Source organism: Entelurus aequoreus, linkage group LG15, assembly GCF_033978785.1.
Source record: "Entelurus aequoreus isolate RoL-2023_Sb linkage group LG15, RoL_Eaeq_v1.1, whole genome shotgun sequence".
In the NCBI taxonomy this organism is placed as follows: Eukaryota; Metazoa; Chordata; class Actinopteri; order Syngnathiformes; family Syngnathidae; genus Entelurus; species Entelurus aequoreus.
Genome location: NC_084745.1, coordinates 39272221 through 39292256, shown reverse-complemented (window position 1 = coordinate 39292256; position 20036 = coordinate 39272221). Strand labels below are relative to the sequence as shown.

Here is a 20036-nt window from a genome sequence, read left to right as displayed (position 1 = left end):
TATACTGTATGTGCACATATTACTGTATAATTTGCATAATTGTGATTTTATTTTTTCAGGGCAGAGTTGTTGAAAATAGTCCTGGTGAGTCATCGGAGGTTGGTGTTGGAAAGTGGAAGGTTCCGTCCAGCAAGAACTATATTGCCCTCTACAAAAGCCTGCTCGACTGCGATCAGTTGAAGGTAAAGTTTCAATATTTTGTTTCAAAGCTTTGGATTGTGTTGGAAAAATGTGTACCTAATGATTATAGCTACATACTGCATAACACAAAAGCATCACTCAAAACAAAAATAGAAAACTTGAAAAGTTACAAAATAAGGCGTTGTGTGTGCGCATGCGTGTAACAGATACATTCTGCAGCATGTTTTTGTGTTCCTTCCAGCTCACATACAGTATTTGTCTGCTTCCACAGGATTCAGGATTTTTGGACGGAGCTTTTGAAAGCCAAAATGCTGCTGTGGTGTCCTTAAGTCGCATTCTTTATGACGAGTTTGTCAAGGTGCTTCTTCGCATCGTTGATAAATTGGACTTGACTGTGCAGAAAGTCACACCAGGAGAGGAAGTGAGTTTAAAAGCATCACGTTCATATAGCTTTTCATGTCGAGTTCAGTACTTCTGTCACTTACGTGTTCAGCCTGTTTAGCGGAACCCGTTCAATTTGACGTCTCTGAACTGTCATATGCGGTTGATGTCATAAGCGGTTTTGAACATAAGCAGTTGTTGATATATCCAAAACCATAACCAGTCATTACTTGCATTTACTTGCAAATTTCATCAGACATCAGATGAATGTGTGCTAGTAAAGTTTTCATCCTATTCCCTTTTTTGTGCATATTTTATTGATATTCTTGCGTTTCCATATACGTTTATACTGTTTTCTTTTGTTCTCATTTCAAATGTCTAATGTACAATGACAATAAAGATTTCTTACATACGCAAATATTTCTCACAGTGGCTAACAATCTAAAAAAAATTATATTTTGTCAATTGTAGTAGAATCCAGGTAAATAATGTCACACTTTTATTTTGAAGCATACTTTTGAGTGAACAGGAAGTGAGTTTGTGCATGTTTTAAGCCTACTGAAACCCACTACTACCGACCACGCAGTCTGATAGTTTATATATCAATGATGAAATCTTAACATTGCAACACATGCCAATACGGCCGGGTTAACTTATAAAGTGCAATTTTAAATTTCCCGGCAAACTTCTGGCTGAAAACGTTTCGATATGATGACGCTTGCGCGTGACGTCAACGGTTGAAGCAGAAGTATTCGGAGCCCATTGAATCCAATACAAAAAGCTCTGTTTTCATCTCAAAATTCCACAGTATTCTGGACATCTGTGTTGGTGAATCTTTTGCAATTTGTTTAATGAACAATGGAGACTGCAAAGAAGAAACTTGTAGGTGGGATCGGTGTATTAGCGGCGGACTACAGCAACACAACCAGGAGGACTTTGAGGATAGCAGACGCGCTAGCCGAACGACCTCACCTTGACTTCCTCCGTCTCCGGGCCGCCGACCGCATCGGTGATCGGGTGAAGTCCTTCGTCGTACCGTCGATCGCTGGAACACAGGTGACCACGGGTCGTGATGAGCAGATGAGAGCTGGCATAGGTGCAGAGCTAATGTTTTTAGCATAGCTCTGTCGAGGTTCTGTAGCTAAGTTAGCTTCAATGGCGTCGTTAGCAACAGCATTGCTAAGCTTCGCCAAGCTGGAAAGCATTAACCGTGTAGTTACATGTCCAGAGTTTGGTAGTATTGTTGATCTTCTGTCTATCCTTCCAGTCAGGGACTTATTTGTTTTGTTTCTATATGCAGTTAAGCCGGATGCTATCACGTTAGCTCAGTAGCTAAAGTGCTTCACCGATGTATTGTCGTGGAGATAAAAGTCACTGTGAATGTCCATTTCGCATTCTCGACTCTCATTTTCAAGAGGATATAGTATCCGAGGTGGTTTAAAATACAAATCCGTGATCCACAATAGAAAAATGAGAGGGTGTGGAATCCAATGAGCCCTTGTACCTAAGTTACGGTCAGAGCGAAAAAAGATACGTTTTGCACTGCACGCTAGTCCTTCACTTTCACGTTCCTCATCCACGAATCTTTCATCCTCGCTCAAATTAATGGGGTAATCATCGCTTTCTCAGTCCGAATCTCTCTCGCTGCTGGCGTAAACAATAGGAAAATGTGAGCAGCCCTTCCTCCGGTGTCGTCACGCTACTTCCGGTAGGGGCAAGGCTTTTTTTTATCAGAGACCAAAAGTTGCGAACTTTATCGTTGTTGTTCTATACTAAATCCTTTCAGCAAAATAATGGCAATATCGCGAAATGATCAAGTATGACACATAGCATGGATCTGCTATCCCCGTTTAAATAAAAAAAATTCATTTCATTAGGCCTTTAATATTGTGTAATGGACAGTAGTTATATTGTTGCTTAGTGATTATGGTGAATCAACAATACTACAACACTATTTTTCAATAGAAATTACTTCTTTGACTCATATCTGTCAACCCTGAGCCTACCGTCTTCCTTGGGAAACACCTGTATTTATGCGCTCCATTCTTGACGTCCTCCCATTTTTGTTTCACGAGAAAAAGAATTCTTTCCTCAGTCGGAGCAGCACAACTCGGCTTTGAATAGAATAGAATAGAATGGACTTTATTGTCATTATATTTGCATATAACGAGATTAAGGACTCCAATTTAAGGTGCGGTAGTGAAAACAAATATGGAATAAAAATAAATCACACAAGAAGTAATAAAGATAAAAAATAAGAATTTAAATAAACAGACTACTATTCAATAAAAACAATAAGCAATCCTGTACAATATACAAAATACTGTATAATATACAGAACAAAACAAGAGTACCAGAGTAATAAAGTAATAATCAGTGTCGGACGTATTGCACTCGAAGGGTAATATTGCACAGTAGGGAATTATTTATTACAAGTTTGAGTTCAAGATGGTGACAGCTCTGGGAAAGAAGCTGTCTCTGAGCCTGTTTGTTCTGGCTCTGATGCACCTGTAGCGCCTGCCCGATGGTAGCAGGTCGAACAGGTGGAAGCCAGGGTGTGTGCTGTCCTTGGTAATGTTTTTTGCTCTGTTGAGGCAACGGTAGTTGTGTAAATCCTTCAGAGAGGGGAGGGGGCAGCCGATGATATTTTGTGTAGAGTTTATGACCCTCTGAATCGCCTTTGATAGGCAATACTTCGTAAACATTGTGTAACAATGGTGACGTGGTGGGGGTGAGGCTTGTAACAGGCATCCTGGATAAAAAATTTAAAAAAGTACCAATGATTGTCACACACACACTAGGTGTGGCAAAATTATTCTCTGCATTTGACCCATCACCCTTGATCATCCCCTGGGAGGTGAGGGGAGCAGTGGGCAGCAGCGGTGGCCGCGCCCAGGAATAATTTTTGGTGATTTAACCCCCAATTCCAACCCTTGATGCTGAGTGCCAAACAGGGAGGTAATGGGTCCCATTTTTATAGTCTTTTGTATGACTCGGCCGGGGTTTGAACTCACAACCTACCGATCTCAGGGCGGACACTCTAACCACTAGGCCACTGAGTAGGATAGTAGCGCATCACATGATTTAATAAGATTGACAGTGTGAGAGAGATGGATGCACTAGAAGACAACATTGGAGAATGAATCCCTTCCGAAAAAAACGGAAGAGTCCTTATCTTTAAAGAACAGCAAACACCCAGAGTCAAACACCCAACTTTTTCCACTATTGTTAAAATGCATTTGTCTTTCAAATATAATGTAGACACAATCGGTCGACCATGTATATCGACGTCGACTTAAGTGGGCACGTTTTATTAATAATAAGAACACTATGAACTAAGATTTGATGAGTTGGTCTACATCACAGTTTATGATAATTGGAGTCGACTTAATTGTATCTCCGAGAGAAGAACGCTAATGCCACAGTCAGCATTTTTGTCTGCAGTGACACATACTTCTTTATTCTATCAGGCTGCAGATGATGTAACGCATGTTGTGCCGTCATCAGACCCTACTACTCACCTTTTGCCTAACAAGATGAAGGACTTCACTGCTTTTATAAATTTGGTTGACTTCTGCAGGTAATGGAGATGTCTCTCACACACACACACACACACACACACACACACACACACACACACACACACACACACACACACACACACACACACACACTGCATTTTTCACAATTTTCTTCGCAATTAACAACTTTGTAAAGTTCTTAAAGTAGAGGTCTTCAACTGGTGGTCCGCAGAGGTACTGCAAGGGCGGTTGCAAAATAGTTACGGTAGTTATTTTTCTACAAATTTAAATATTTTTAAATACACATCAACATTGATCCAACACATTGTAGTGTTGTTTATGAATGGCATTGGCATTGACACCCTACTAACTGTACCATACACTTCTAAAATAAAAACATAAATTGCAATTGTTGATATAGGACACAATCTGACGGAGCAAATTGAAGCTCTGTAATTTTTTCCTCTCCAGTGAAGTGTTGCTTTCCAAGCATGTGGAATATTTCCAGACGTGGATGTATCCCTTCAGCCACCAACTCATCCTGCACTCCATTCGAAATCCTCTCGTCAGCGGTTTTTACAAGTTGCTCTCTGTCACCATGAAAATTGCTAAGAAAATCAAGTATTATCAGGTCATCTTTTTACACTTTAAATACATTTTGTTGAAAAACATACAAATATTAAGCAACTTTTTTTCACAGGGAGTTGGTTTGAGCAGCTCTACTTCCACTCAATGTGATGCCGTGAAAAGTGCTTGCTTTGCTCTATTGTCAAAGTTTGGAAAAGAGGTAGCGCCTCCACGTTATTACCTGCCAATAATACAACGTACGTTGTCAGAATAGTAGGTTGTAGGTGAACTGTGTTGTTTGAACAGGTCTGTGTGAGAATGAAGCAGTACAAAGATGAGCTGTTGGCATCCTGCTTGACATTTGTCCTCTCGCTGCACCACAACATTGTTGCTGTGGACATCAAGGCTTATTGTCCTGCTCTGGAGGTACGTTCCTCTTCTCTGTTTGTGACATTTAGGACAACTTAAAGTAGGCTGTGCCAAGTGCGGCCAGGCAGACATTTTGGCTAGGACACATTTCCCAGTAAAGCTTATTGGCCCTCAGCATACTTTGAAACACTTTTTTTTTTTAAATGAATTAATATTGATTTATAGCGCTAATTTGCTTTGTCGCAAATACCACAAAGAACACCAGTAGTGGATTTTGACAATATAGACTCAACTCAAAATGTGAATATCGTGCAAAAGTTCATTCATGTCAGCAATTAAACTTCAAATTTTAAACTAACAAGTCATAAATTCATTACATGCCAAGTGAGATATGTCAAGCCTTTATTTTGATGATCATGGCTTACAGTTTTTGAAAACTCCAACTTTTCTGAGATTTTCAATTTGAGGTTGTTATAAGCCATAATCATCAAAAATATATCAAAAGAAGGCTTAAAATATCATCAGTTGCATGTTACAAGCCTGATATGTCATATATTAGTTTCACCTTGTAAATCTAATTGCTGGAATTAACAAACTTTTGCACGATATTCACATTTTTTGAGTGTTACCTGTATAAGACAATGGAGTCATTCGCCACCACCTGTTGGTTTGCATGTACTTTTCTCTAGAACTGACGTAAAGACTGATCTTTTCAGACTTTTTTCTCTGCTCTTACTTGGGGTATAACCGTGTGACGATAGAATTCCTGATAACGCTGCTGCTTTTATGAACACTATTATGTCAATGTGTTCTGGATAAGTAAACATTTTTTATTTGGCTGCACAATGCAGATGCATGCATTAGTTTGTAATTGCTGAACTTGTTTCCACAAGTAAAACTGAAATACAAAAGTTAAAGTAAATAACATTTGATCTATTTTTTTGTTTTATCTCTGTGTTGCTTTTCTGCCACGTTACTGCGTCCATGATTGACAGCTTAGCCTGCTTGGACATACACACAGAGTGTTTACTGAAGGAGAGCGGCTGCGCTTCTCCCGGCCTCTTGCGCTGTGTTTGCTAGCTATATAGCTCTCCGGTTCTAGTGTGCGCAAAGCACGTAATGTGCGGTTCAATCCTTCGCTCACGGCCAGATTGATATTCGTCTGACTGTTAAGAAAAACAATCAGCTTTTCGCTATACAAAAACTATCGGTTTATTTTAATTTTGCATGATCTCATGCCACATGATCTCATCACACCCCAAGTCTTCACATTATATTTATCTACATTTGATTGTTTTTTATAATTTCACTGCACAAAATATAGTGCCCATCACATCACTGTATTTTTCTGGTCAAAAGGTTCAGACACCGTTGGCTTAATTCAACATAAGAATGCATGCAAATTCACATTAGTTTGTTTGTTTGACTTGCAGTATCTCAAATGTAGTATTTTTGTCAGTACACTTAAAAGAGTACACTGTGTACACCACGTACTTAGTCCCCAAGGGTGCACATTTTGACAGTGTTGTGCTGTACCAAGTTCATTATTGACGTTCACTTACCAGGAAAAGATGATTGCATAATTCTTCTATCCTTTTTCATTGTAAATTGCAACCACTCCAGTTAGTCAAGACGGCAATGATTGAGTGTGGTTAAGGTCCATCACTTGGGTGCAACATCTGGGTACTAACCGTGCACTTATTTTACTTTACTTATGCACTCAGTGTGTCAGTGGGCCGATTGAGATGCAGCCCCTGACTTTTATGGCTTTCTACAGCTAACAACATGATGTTTACATGCACTGACTAATGTATATATTATACGTTTTTAGATAACTGATTTAGCTTATTTAATAGAATATGATCATTATCAGATGTAAGAGCCAACCGAATGGATACAGTGTAGATGTTATATGCTCTCCTTTGTTGTGTAGGCCGCGCTGAAGTTGGGTCTTAGCCACGTACCTTTGGCTAATGCAGCCCTAGATGCTCTGGAAGACTGGTCCAGCCACATCCCTTTGGACACCATGCAGCCTTGTTACAAGCTCATACTGCCTCTTCTGGATGGATACCTCAAAAGCAACTCCAGTGACAGTAAACCTGATTTAAAAAAAAAAAAAAATGTCCGTCTGGTCATGGAGATACATTAACCTTGTTTATTTTACTTAAGACAAAGAGGAAAGCGTCTGGGAGGTCATGTCCGCTACTTCCTCAAAGAGCAAGATAGGTTACAACCGAGTAATGACAAGGCTCCTGAAAAAGTCCAATCAGTTCATCATGGTAATGAATATCTCTGATTCAACAAACATTGTGACAGTACAAAACTTCACCAGCAGGACATTCTATTCTGCATGAATGCTTACATATTTCCAAACTTTATTGCTCATAGCAATAACTTTCAATCCTTCCTTGTGCAGCCAGGCAGTAGTTAGTTCACCACACGGTAACAACACAAACACAGCTTATCACTTTGTATTCCTTATTGTGAAACATGCTTCCTACCACTGTAGTTTATAGTTTGCATTTCATTTTTTGCTGTAAAATTGTTATTCTCACCCAGCTAGCTTTTTATTCTTCTTTTACTGTTGAGAATTTCCTATAAAATACAAAGTAATAGACAGACTCATTCCCATTCTTTCTGTAAACTACTGCTTTGTGTTGAACTCACACATATTCATATTATTTTCCCTGTAACAAATACAGGAAGTCATCAGTCTACAAAGGAGTTATGTTTCTATGTCTGCATTGTAAGTTGAATTTTATATTATATCTAAATGAAAGCCAAGTCAGACACACTTTACACAGAACACAAAGTACACATAAAATACAGCAATACAAAGAATAAATACAAGAATGAAATGAAACATTAATTATTACTTTTAGTCCTGTGCTTGTCTTGCACACTGGAATAAATTGCAAGGAAGGGAGAGACCACTCATTTTCTTAGTTATCACTATTCATTTCATAGCAGCAGATCCTTTCACATGTTCAAACATGCCATCTTTATACTTTGTGATGCTCGGCATGCAACCGATGTTGAGTTCTACGCTTTCTCAACATTTTGCCATGTTTAACTTTACTTCACTTTCCTTTTCTTTGACACACTGCCACCAGAAGAGTCTGCCTCATGCTTGTAGACATTATGAAGGGGAAGAAAGTTGTCCTTCTTGTATTCCTCTGATATGTATTTGTTTGCACTGCACACCTAACTAGTTCCGTTTTTATTTCTGTACAGTATTAATCCGTAATCATTTATGAAGGTGCGTCGTGACACGATACGTCATAACACAAGGACCATTTGTATATGTAACTATCCATAGTTGCCTTGCTATATTATTAAATATTATTAGATTGTATTTTGAGTGCAGTAAAATATCTACGTTTATGTGTTGATGTGTGTGTACAGGAAGATGCTCCTGTTGCCATGGTGAGGCTCAGGGTGGTCAAGTTGCTGGGTCACCTGGGAGGAAAGCTCAACAGAAACCTTCTAGCAGGTGTTGTTGATCCATCATCATTCTTTATTTGAACTTTGCTGAGATAGGCTCCAGCGCCCCCCGCAACCCCGAAGGGAATAAGCGGTAGAAAATAGATGGATGGATGGATGTTTTGATCGTGCTTCAATTATTGTGGCTCTTTTTCAAATGTATCAAAAGCCTCTGTTGTGTCACTCAGGGGTCTCGTCGGAGGAGATGATGAAGAAGTTTGTTGCCTGGGATACAGAGAAAAGGCTCAGCTTTGCTGTGCCGTTCACCGACATGAAGCCTGTCATCTATCTTGACCCCTTTCTGCCTCGGATCAGTGAACTGGCTCTAACCACAAGTGACAGACCTACCAAAGTATGTTATATACCGTCAAATATTCTACAGTAATGGTTCTCAAACTTTTTTCACCAAGAACAACCTATGAAAAAACTTGGTTTTCCAAGTACGATCATAATGACCAATATTAAAATGAGATAAAATACAGTACTGTGGTATGCCTAAGTATTCATTAAAAACATGGCAGAGGTTTTATTTAACAATTATTTAAATATTTTTGGCCACTATAACATTACACACAGTTGGAACAGTAACACTGTTTGAACATACAGGCATGTTAAATGTCCGCAAGAATGCTGAAATCCGCGTTTTTAAACATTAGTTTTCACGTCAAAATATCACGTCCGTGTCTCTGTAATGAAATATTTAAAAAAACTGGATCCAAACACAATTTGGTGAATGCTCGCTTCAGCTGCAAGTACTCGCTGTTCCTCTTGCCTAAATGCCGCACTGAAATGCAGGAGAGGGAGACGATCAGGGGCGCTGAAACAAGCTCGCTAGTTAGCATCATCTAGCTAGCTAACTTGGTGTCGCCTGCGTTCACTCCCTGAGCACAACGTTGACGGCTTTCTACTTTTCTGCTAGTCATATTTGAATGATTACAATCCGAAAACTGTTAGTTCCGAACCAGTTGTAGTTCTAGAGTAGTTAATAATAGCCAGTGAGAAGGTATATTTTTGACACAACAGAGGTCACAACCCTGGAAGTATATTTCCCGAGGGAGCGTGGCTATAGGATAGAGTTGCCGAATGGGAAACATTTTCTAAGTTCTTTGCATGCATGTTATAAAGTTTTATATTTTCAATAATAATAATAATGTTAGTAAATTATCTACTAAAAAAAAATCAAAAAATTCTGTGTTACATTACATGGGACATGTAAGTGTCAAAAAGACAGCCAAAAGAGGTTGGTAGATGAGAATTAATCTAAAAGTAAATTAAAGTGTACAAATGCACCCATTTGAAGGAAAAAGTAGTCTTGATTTCCAAAATTTTCTTTTGAGACATGTGTTGCAACAACTAAAAATGTTCCTCTGTTTTTTGTCAGTTTTCCACTTTTTCAGAGGGTGCTCACATGCCTGAATATAGAAACATTTAACGCTGTACTTTAATCAAGTGATTCTTTGCCATACCACAAGATGGCGCGCGTACCACAGTTTGAGAATCTCTGTTCTACAGTACCTTTATGAAATGGATCACATATGTCTCTTAGTTCATAGGTACAGTATTTGGCATATTTTATGCTCTGATGCAGGTAGCAGCTTGTGAGCTGCTCCACAGCTTGGTGCTCTTCATAGTTGGGAAGAGCGCTCAGATGGTGGAAGGACAGAATCGTCTGCCGCCTATGTACAAACTGCACAAGAGACTGTTTCCTGTACTGCTGCGTCTGGCCTGTGATGTTGATCAGGTACGTGTGAATACATGCAGTAAAGGGAGACAATAAAAGGTGATCCTGATGGGTTACTAAGAAACATGGGCATTTTGTAGAGACAATTATTTTCTAGGATGGAAGCATTATCTCCAAATTGGCACACTTCAGTACACTCATTTTGAGTACATAAGTGGCAAAATGCAGTACACTGGCAGTACCTGTGGGTTTTATTTGGCAAGCCCAAAATGATGAGTGTGCAGATTTATCATGAGTAATTTTTAACAAAGAAAAAGTCACTAAGATGATTGGAAAACTCTCCATATCGATGAACAGGATGAAAAAAAAATGCTCCGTTGGTAGTTTATATTTCAAGATAACTGATTTGCTCATTTTGCTGTCAATGAAAAATGATTCAAGACAGATCATCCAATCATGTAGAAGCTCAGCATCCAGGCCAGTGGAAGTCAGCCCACTGCACCATAGACACCCGGAGAAGCTCAGCTTCCCTAGAAGTGATATTTTTTTGCCCCTTCACCCAGTTACGGTCTTACTTTCTTGCTGTGAACTTCCATGCGCTGAAGTTAAAACTTCAATAGAAAACCGTGGTGCTGCTGAAAAAAGAGAGATCGGATCAGAGAGCAAACTCAGTCAACAGCAGATTCATGCTCAACATACTCGCCAAATTAAGTGCAATCTAGCGCACTTAAATGCAGTTTTAATTTTTAGCAATACATATTTAACCAATTATTTCATTATGTTTGAAGAAGTTCATCTACCCTTGTAGTCCATAAGCAATAACCATTATCTTATACTTAGCAGAAATGACAATTGCAGTTTTTATTCACTTCTTGTTCTCTTCTTTTTAATCGAGAATTCTCTCTTGAGTTAGTTCCTCCTTTCCAATATGTAGCCAAGATGGCAATGATTGAGGCCTGTTACCCCGGATTTCCAATTGATGCTTAATGACGCAGCCATGGCGACATACTCTTTCTCTTTCCATTCAAGTCTTTGTGTCGGTTTTCCCCACGTGCAGCACATTCCAGTGCTAAATATACACAGTGCTTCTATTTTTGCCGGTCGCCGCAACACGGCAGTTCAGTTTAGCTAAAATCTACTTGTGTTGGACAGTAAGTCATGCACACACACAAAATAAATTATCCGGTTTACTTTCAAAATAAAATACTCAGTTTTCAAGGTTGATCTTATTTTACACTTTGAAACGTCCTCAATTTGTCAAACGTTTTCAGACATACTTTCACCTCATTGACAGAAGTGGGTGAAGACATGCTGATTCCGGAGGTCTAAAATTAAAGAATCATATACAGTCATATCCCATGCAGCTATATGGGGATATGGTTTTATGTGTGAAATACCAGCTGATACGGGGGCCGGGTAATGAGATTGTGTGTGAGTGTACAACGCTCGCCAAATATTATGTTACTGTTGTGTTGTTGCCTGCTACAAAAAAAAGTGTTTGTTCTTCAATGCAAAATTGTCGTCTTTTCCACGAGGCAAGTTAAGTCAGTACTGTCACAGTGGCCCGCCTGTCGGTATTGATGGACGGTTGAGCTCGAGACGTTCCGCAGTGTTTCCGTTTTGCAGCCGTTACGTATCTCGAATGGCAGGACCAAGTTTATTTGCTTATGCTCTTCTGGAAAGTCAGAATAAACTGCTTGTGGTTTGCTTTAGTACAACTCCCCTAATCACGTGATTACGAGCAGATTCGCAAGATTTCGTAACAGTCCTCCTCGCTAATTCGCTGCACGGTGGAGCCGCAACAGAACTGCAGTGGGGATTGCCGAATGGCTGCGCCGTTTTGCTGCCGTTATGCATCCAGCAGAAATCCTGGGTTATTGTCCATCTAACACTCACTATTTTGCCCGGAGTACTGCATTTTAATGTACTCTTCAGCATAAATGCAGGTGTACTTAAAATACTGAATATAAAAGTAGAAGAATTGTGTTTTTATTAAAAATCATATATATATCCATTCATCCATTTTCTACCATTTGTACCTTTCGGGGTCGCGGGGGTGGCTGGAGCCTATCCCAGCTGCATTCAGGCGGAAGGGGGGATACACCCTGGACAAATCGCCACCTCATAGCAGGGCCAACACATACAGACAAATATGCAAATGAAAAATAGAAAATTAATTTGTAATTATTGTAAGTTTGAAAAGTATTGGAGAAAATAAGTAGACCTTTTTTCAGGCGTTTAAAATGTTGCTTGTGGAGTGGTTGCAATTCAGTGAAAAAGGAGATAAAAAGTGGATGAATATTTATAACTAACAGCTAAGTCAGTCACAATCTACACCAAACACAAAGTACATCTAAAATACACTAATAAAATATTTTTAAAAAAAACAAGAATGAAATTAACAAAAACAACAAAATTACTTTTATTGCTATGCTTGTCTTGCACACTGGTAGAAGTTGCAGTAGAGGGAACGACAGGAAGTGTCAATAATGAGGCTCAACTCTTCTTAGTTAATCACTGTTCATTTGACAGGAGCAAATCTTTCACATATTCAAACAGTTTACAAAAACACAGGATAAGTTGTAAAATTCCTTTGTGCTGGCACATACTTGAGAGTGTTTGGTGATGACTGGTGGAATGGTGGATGGGTGTTTTGCAATTTGGACGCATCATCAGTAGTGTGCCCCTGGGTCACTGGGCGTTTCGGCCTTATCACTAGACGCCCTCTCCAGGGGTGGCCAGCCACAGGGTGATCGGCCCAGGGCTTGCGTCAATCCCAATTAATCATGAGTCGCTTGGTGTTGAACAGCAGACTTCTCATGGGACTATGCATGGCAGGGGCGTCCTTTTCCCTGAGTCAAGCCTAAGCTGACCGCATACCTCCTGGCTTGCTACTTGGGGGCCCAACAGGGGTCTTTCCTCCTCATGAACAGCCACTGGCTGCCTCTTTCGGCTGCCTCCGATGCAGCTTTGATGGCTATACGCAGGCGTTGGCCTCGGACTCCCAGGTCTACAAGCAATTTGGTGGTAGATCTCGCCACAAAGCCTCTGCAGCCCACCTCCACTGGACGGACCTCAGTGTTCCAGCCACGATGTTGTGCTTCAGCTGCAAGCTCGGCATAGCGTTGGTGTTTTCGCTCATAAGCCTCATCCACTGAGTCCTCCCAGGGTACTGTGAGCTCGATGATGAAAACCTTTTTTTGTGAAGGGGACCAGAGCACCACGTCCGGTCTCAGGGTGGTCACAGCAATCTCCGGAGGAAACGCAAGCTGCCGGCCAAGATCAACCAGCATCCTCCAGTCGCGGGCTAAGCATAGCTGGCCTCGCTCAGGTGGTATGGAGCCGCTCCTGACTACCTTAGCCCCTTCGCGGACAAAGGTAATGGTCTGCTGGTGGTTGGCTGCTGGTGGTGGCAGGGAGTTGATGGTTACTCGTTTGTCCTCCAGGGTGGACGCAAGGGTCTTTAGGACTTGATTGTGACGCCAGGTGTAACATCCTTGGGTGAGACTGGTTTTGCACCCTGTGAGAATGTGCTTGAGGGTGGCTGGCATGGAACAAAGGGCACACACCGGGTCTTCGCCGAACCACTGGTGAAGGTTAACTGGTGTTGGAAGGATGTCATATGTAGCTGTGATGACAAAGCTCAACTGCCTAGCTTCCATGGCCCACATATCCTTCCAGCTGATCTTCCTCCTCTCCACACTGTCCCATCTCGTCCACTCACCCTGTTTGCCCAAAGAGACTGCCTTGGCCCATCTTGCAGCCTCCTCCTGGCGGTGTACTTCGTCCACCACCATCTTCCTCCGTTCTGGTGCTGTGGCCTTACTCCAAGCCGGGCGGGTAGCTTTTAGCCCAAAGCCTCCTCTTCCTTGCTGGACATAGCCCACAATGTCAGCATGTCTGAGGGCTGCTGTTGCTTCTTCCACTGCTTTGGCTGGTCTCCATTTACGCCCTGTCGCCAAGGTTGGTGCATTGTTGCTCACTACCAAGTCTCTGGATTCATTCAGTGTCATCTGGAGTCTTGTTTTTGCACACTTGAACTCCTCTGTGAGACTGGTGAGGGGCAGCTTGAGGATGCCATCTCCGTAGAGGCCTATGGTGGTAAGGCATCGTGGAACTCCGAGCCATTTTTTGATGTAGCCTGTGACTCCTCTTTCCAACTTCTCCACAGTCGAGATTGGGACCTCATAAACTGCGAGGGGCCACAGTATCCTGGGTAGGAGTCCGAACTGCAGGCACCAGGCCTTTAACTTTCCAGGCAGTTGGGTGTTATCGATGGACTGTAGGCCATACTTGCCAACCTTGAGACCTCCAATATCGGGAGGTGGGGGGTAGGGGAGGGGGTGGGGGGCGTGGTTATTTACCGCTAGAATTCACCAACTCGAGTATTTCATATATATTTCATATGTATATATATATATATATTTCATATATACATATATATATATTTCATATATATATATATATATATATATATATATATATATATATATATATATATATATATATATATATATATATATATATATATACCGGTATATGTGTATATATATGTGTATGAAATACTTGACTTTCAGTGAATTCTAGCTATATATATATATTTATTTTATTTACATAAAAGAAATACTTGAATGATCTATCCATTAGATGGCAGTATTGTCCTGTTTAACTTCTCTGTTCATGACTGAGAAATCATTTCGGCCACCGTGTTCAATGGAGAAGTCTGTTCTACATATTTACAGGCAACATACACTTTCCCCTTCGAACTGTCCTGGATGAACTGAAATTGTTGTTTCCATTCGTTTTGGAACTTGCAAGCGTATTTATACTGTGGTAAAGCGGACGTGAGAATAGGCTGTCCCCACTCAGTCTCAGGTCCGCATTGAGCTGGAGGGGGCGTGGCCTCCAGCTCCGGCTGAATACCGGGAGTTTGTCGGGAGAAAATCTCTGCCGGGAGGTTGTCGGGAGAGGCGCTGAATAACGGGATTCTCCCGCTAAAAACGGGAGGGTTGGCAAGTATGCTGTAGGCCGCTGCTGATATCCTTACGTAGTTGTTGCACCTGGTCTTTGTCCTTCAGGCTTGCATTATACCACCTGCCAAGGCTCTTTACAGGCTGCTCAGACACTGTTGGGATTGGGTCATCTCCGATGAAGAATTTCAGGTCCGAGAGCACTCCCTTCACAATTGAGATGCTTCGTGACTTGGATGGTTTGATCTTCATACGGGCCCAACTGATGTTCTCTTCCAGTTTTCTGAGAAGCCTCCTGGTGCATGGGACGGTGGTGGTCAACGTTGTAATATCGTCCATGTAAGCTCTGAGTGGGGGAAGGCGCTGGCCAGAGTCAACCCGCTGACCGCCTACCACCCACTTTGAGGCGCGGATGATAACCTCCATCGCCATCGTGAATGCCAGGGGTGAAATAGTGCATCCCGCCATGATGCCCACCTCCAAGCGCTGCCAGAGGTGGTAAAGTCAGAGGTGGTGAAGCAGAACTGCACGTCCTGGAAGTAGGATTTAACTAGGGCTGTGATGGTGTCCGGTATGTGGAAGAAGTTGAAGGCAGACCACAGGAGTTCATGGGGCACCGAACCAAAGGCGTTGGCGAGGTCCAGGAAGACTACGTGGAGATCCTTTCTCTCCGCCTTTGCCACTTGGATCTGGTGCCAGATCATGCTGAAGTGTTCTGAGCACCCAGAGAATCCTGATATACCTGCCTTTTGTACAGATGTATCGATGTACTTATTTCTTCGCAGATACTCGCCCATCCTCTGTGCAATGACACTGAAGAAGATTTTGCCCTCGACGTTTAGCAGGGAGATCGGACGGAATTGGCTGATGTTCTCTGCATCCTTCTCCTTTGGGATGAGGACTCCTCCTGCCCTACGCCACATTTTGGGTATCATCTTCTTTTGCCATGCTGTTCTCATGAGCCTCCAGAGAAACCTCAGGATGTCCGGTGCGTTCTTGTACACCTTGTATGGGACTCCATTTGGCCCCGGGGCTGATGCAGATCTTGCTCGACGCACAGTGTTTTCCACCTCTTTCCATGTTGGAGGGCCGATAGGCATATGATGTTCGGGAGGGTCAATCGGCGGGATATCTGAAGGGATGGTGAGACATTCATAGCGCCTTGGGTCAGAGTGCGTTGCTTTCAGGTGATCTTCCAGGTCTGCCTTTGTTGTTTTAAGGGCTCCACTTTTTTCCTTTTCGAAGATACTTTTGAGGAACTTGAAGGGATCTTTATAGAACCGTGTTCTAGTTTGTTCTTTCTTCCTTCTACGTTTCCGTAGGTTCTCTGCTCTGCGGAGGGATGCCAGTCGGGTTTTAATGTCTACTTGGAGCACATTTATGCCTTCCCTTTCCACTCCAGAGGCTTTTCTCCACTGTTTCCTAAGTTGTCTCCTTTCAAGGACGAGGCGCCTGATCTCATGTTGCCTCCTAGAAACTGGTGCGGTTGAGACGTTTTTTCCACCTTTCCTTACTTGCACTCCGAAGCGTTCTGACCCATATTGATAGATAATGTCCCCCATTCTCTCCAACTTCTTTTCCACTGTCCCTTGTAGTTGTTCGAGGGACAGGGCCAGGTCAGTATTGATTGTTTCCCACAGTTTCTTATCCACGACACCGGGCCACTTCACATGCAGTCTAATCCCTGCTAGTCTCCTTTCGACTGCAGGTCTAGGAGGTTGGGTCGGTTCTACCGCCGTTGTCATCAGCTCTGTGTTTGCTTCCTCCATGACATTGGGACTGATGTACTGCAAGCTGTGGTTTGCGTCCAGTTGCTGTACTTCATTCGACTGATTTGACTCCTTTCGTAGAAAGTAGTCAATGCGAGGCCTCTGTCTCTCTTCTCTCAAACACTTCTTCTTTCCCTGGTGAACTCTCAACCCATGATGTGATGTAATGCTCCTCCAACCACAGGGACATATCTGCAGTTTGTGTCCCGTCGTCGTGGTTGTAGCTGTGGCAGTTGCAGTGTCACTCTCTTGTATTGTGCTTTTACTCATAGTCGTTTCCGGTCCAGGGTCTGTTACCGTGATGTCAGCCAATGAGTCATCTTCCGCCCCCACTCTCGCAGACTCTAGAGGTGTTTTCTTCTGTCGTCTTTTCGTAGCTATAACAGGTGCTTCCAACATGCGAAGGCATGGGAAGCTACAAGCATGGGAAGCTAGCCCATGCCTGTCCCAGTGGGGTCTATTCCCTCCTGTCAGCTGTCTTTCCACGCTGCCACAAGGACTTTCCCCTGTTGTCAGCTGATCTTTCTCAGCGGTCACTGGACTTAGTGTCCAGTTACTCAGTTTACAAAAACACAGGATAAGTTGTAAAATTCCTTTGTGCTGGCACATACTTGAGAGTGTTTGGTGTGGAGTGGTGGATGGGTGTTTTGCAATTTGGACGCATCATCAGTAGTGTGCCCCTGGGTCACTGGGCGTTTCGGCCTTATCACTAGACGCCCTCTCCAGGGGTGGCCAGCCACAGGGTGATCGGCCCAGGGCTTGCGTCAATCCCAATTAATCATGAGTCGCTTGGTGTTGAACAGCAGATTTCTCATGGGACTATGCATGGCAGGGGCGTCCTTTTCCCTGAGTCAAGCCTAAGCTGACCGCATACCTCCTGGCTTGCTACTTGGGGGCCCAACAGGGGTCTTTCCTCCTCATGAACAGCCACTGGCTGCCTCTTTCGGCTGCCTCCGATGCAGCTTTGATGGCTATACGCAGGCGTTGGCCTTGGACTCCCAGGTCTACAAGCAATTTGGTGGTAGGTCTCGCCACAAAGCCTCTGCAGCCCACCTCCACTGGACGGACCTCAGTGTTCCAGCCACAATGTTGTGCTTCAGCTGCAAGCTCGGCATAGCGTTGGTGTTTTCGCTCATAAGCCTCATCCACTGAGTCCTCCCAGGGTACTGTGAGCTCGATGATGACCTTTTTTTGTGAAGGGGACCAGAGCACCACGTCCGGTCTCAGGGTGGTCACAGCAATCTCCGGAGGAAACGCAAGCTGCCGGCCAAGATCAACCAGCATCCTCCAGTCGCGGGCTGAGCATAGCTGGCCTCGCTCAGGTGGTATGTAGCCGCTCCTGACTACCTTAGCCCCTTCGCGGACAAAGGTAATGGTCTGCTGGTGGTTGGCTGCTGGTGGTGGTAGGGCAGACCTGGGCATTCTGCGGCCCGTGGGCCGCATCCGGCCCTTTGTACGTCCCTGTCCGGCCCGTGTGAGGCCAATCATAAATTACAAAATACATTTTAAAAAGTATCTATCTCGAGTGTGCAATACAACGGTGCTGCTTTTGTTTTGAAAAGCGTTATTTGTATGACTTCCGTGTGGACGTATGCTCGTGCGCGCAGCGGCAATCACAAATTACAAAATAAATTTAAAAAAACATTATGTCGTGCGTGCAATACAACTGTGCTGCTTTTATTTTGAAAAGTGTCATTTATGGGCGTGTATGTCCTGTGAGGGAAGGCGCACAGCGACAAGTGATGCCCGGTTATCCCCGAGACGCTAAAAAAAGAAAAGGTGATGACGAATGGCGTGTTTTCAACAAGACATGGACTGCCAAGTAAAGGTAAAGCCGTGTGCTTAATTTGTAGTACACATGTTGCTGTGTTTGAAGAATATAGTGTAACGACCTGCTGAAGTTGATGTTGTCTTGAGTTGCGTAAATGAGGAGTGAGGATATGTGCGTGTGGTAGGAACGAGATAAGTTGAGCTGTGTTAGTATAGCTTGCTCAATAAAAGTTTAAAAAGAGCTTCAGACTTGGTGTGCACTTCTTCTGGACGCTACAATTGGTGTCAGAAGTAAAACTTTGCGCATACTGCGCTGCTTAATTGTGTGCGCAGCCTGCTACGTCATCGAGAGGTACGTGCCACGTGAGGAGCTCGCAGCAGAGAGAGAGAGACAGAGAGACAGAGAGAGGGGCAGTGCCTACCGGTGCCATGGGGGAATTCCGCCCTCAATGAAGACTCCCAGGTTTGATGGCAAGGGGAACTGGGAGGCATTTCATCCCACTTCTGACATCAATTGTAGCGTCCAGAAGAAGTGCACACCAAGTCTGAAGCTCTTTTTAAACTTTTATTGAGCAACCTATACTAACACAGCTCAACTTATCTCGTTCTTTCCACACGCACAGCTATCCTCACTCCTCATTTCCGCAACAGCAACGCTTCCTCCTTCTTCGCCAATCACCTTGCAGGCGTGCTACGTTCACAACAAAGAGGATGCAGGATAAAGTGACAGAAATTTAAATTTTTGCATGGTATTACACATCAGGAAGCGTTGTGTAAGAAAGTGTTAAAAATAAAACCATCAAAAGCCATCTGCTTTTGAATAAAGATAAGTTAGGTTAAATGAAAATATTATCATTTTTTTATCTTACGGTATATCAAAAATAATTTAAGCAAAATGTAATTGAAATATTGTCGTGTGGCCCTCCAGCAGTGCTCGGGTTGCTCATGCGGCCCCCGGTAAAAATTAATTGCCCACCCCTGTGGTAGGGAGTTGATGGTTACTCGTTTGTCCTCCAGGGTGGACGCAAGGGTCTTTAGGACTTGATTGTGACGCCAGGTGTAACATCCTTGGGTGACATATCATATTTATCCTTAATAATGTTTGAGATTTTTGTTCAAACATGCAACCACTGTTGATTTCTACATTTTAATTATTCGCCATGTCTAATTTCACTTTACGTTCCTTTTCGTTTTACGAACTGCTGTCAGAAGGGTCTGCCTGAGACATGTCTGAGACATCCCGAAGAGAAAAGTTCACTATAAAAACAAAAGTCACGGTCTTCCTAAGTATAGTGATGTGACTGCATATTCTCCTATCGTGAGCAAGTAACTACTTGTCTTTCTCTTTTTGTTTAGTATTAATAATTTATGTGAGTCTTGGTAA

General features: G+C 42.8%; 1 protein-coding gene across 3 annotated transcripts in view; it reads left to right on the top strand.

Annotated features, from left to right (window-relative positions):
* prkdc (protein kinase, DNA-activated, catalytic subunit) overlaps positions 1 to 20036 on the top strand; it is a 153333-nt gene that overhangs the window by 41711 nt on the left and 91586 nt on the right. For all 3 annotated transcript variants that reach the window (XM_062021504.1, XM_062021503.1, XM_062021505.1), the window contains 11 exons: positions 60 to 182; positions 413 to 562; positions 3993 to 4102; positions 4515 to 4674; positions 4744 to 4830; positions 4917 to 5036; positions 6913 to 7072; positions 7149 to 7258; positions 8385 to 8472; positions 8651 to 8814; positions 10051 to 10203. In XM_062021504.1, the coding sequence (XP_061877488.1) occupies positions 60 to 182; positions 413 to 562; positions 3993 to 4102; positions 4515 to 4674; positions 4744 to 4830; positions 4917 to 5036; positions 6913 to 7072; positions 7149 to 7258; positions 8385 to 8472; positions 8651 to 8814; positions 10051 to 10203 (1425 nt within the window). The remainder of the gene's footprint in view (positions 1 to 59; positions 183 to 412; positions 563 to 3992; positions 4103 to 4514; positions 4675 to 4743; positions 4831 to 4916; positions 5037 to 6912; positions 7073 to 7148; positions 7259 to 8384; positions 8473 to 8650; positions 8815 to 10050; positions 10204 to 20036) is intronic.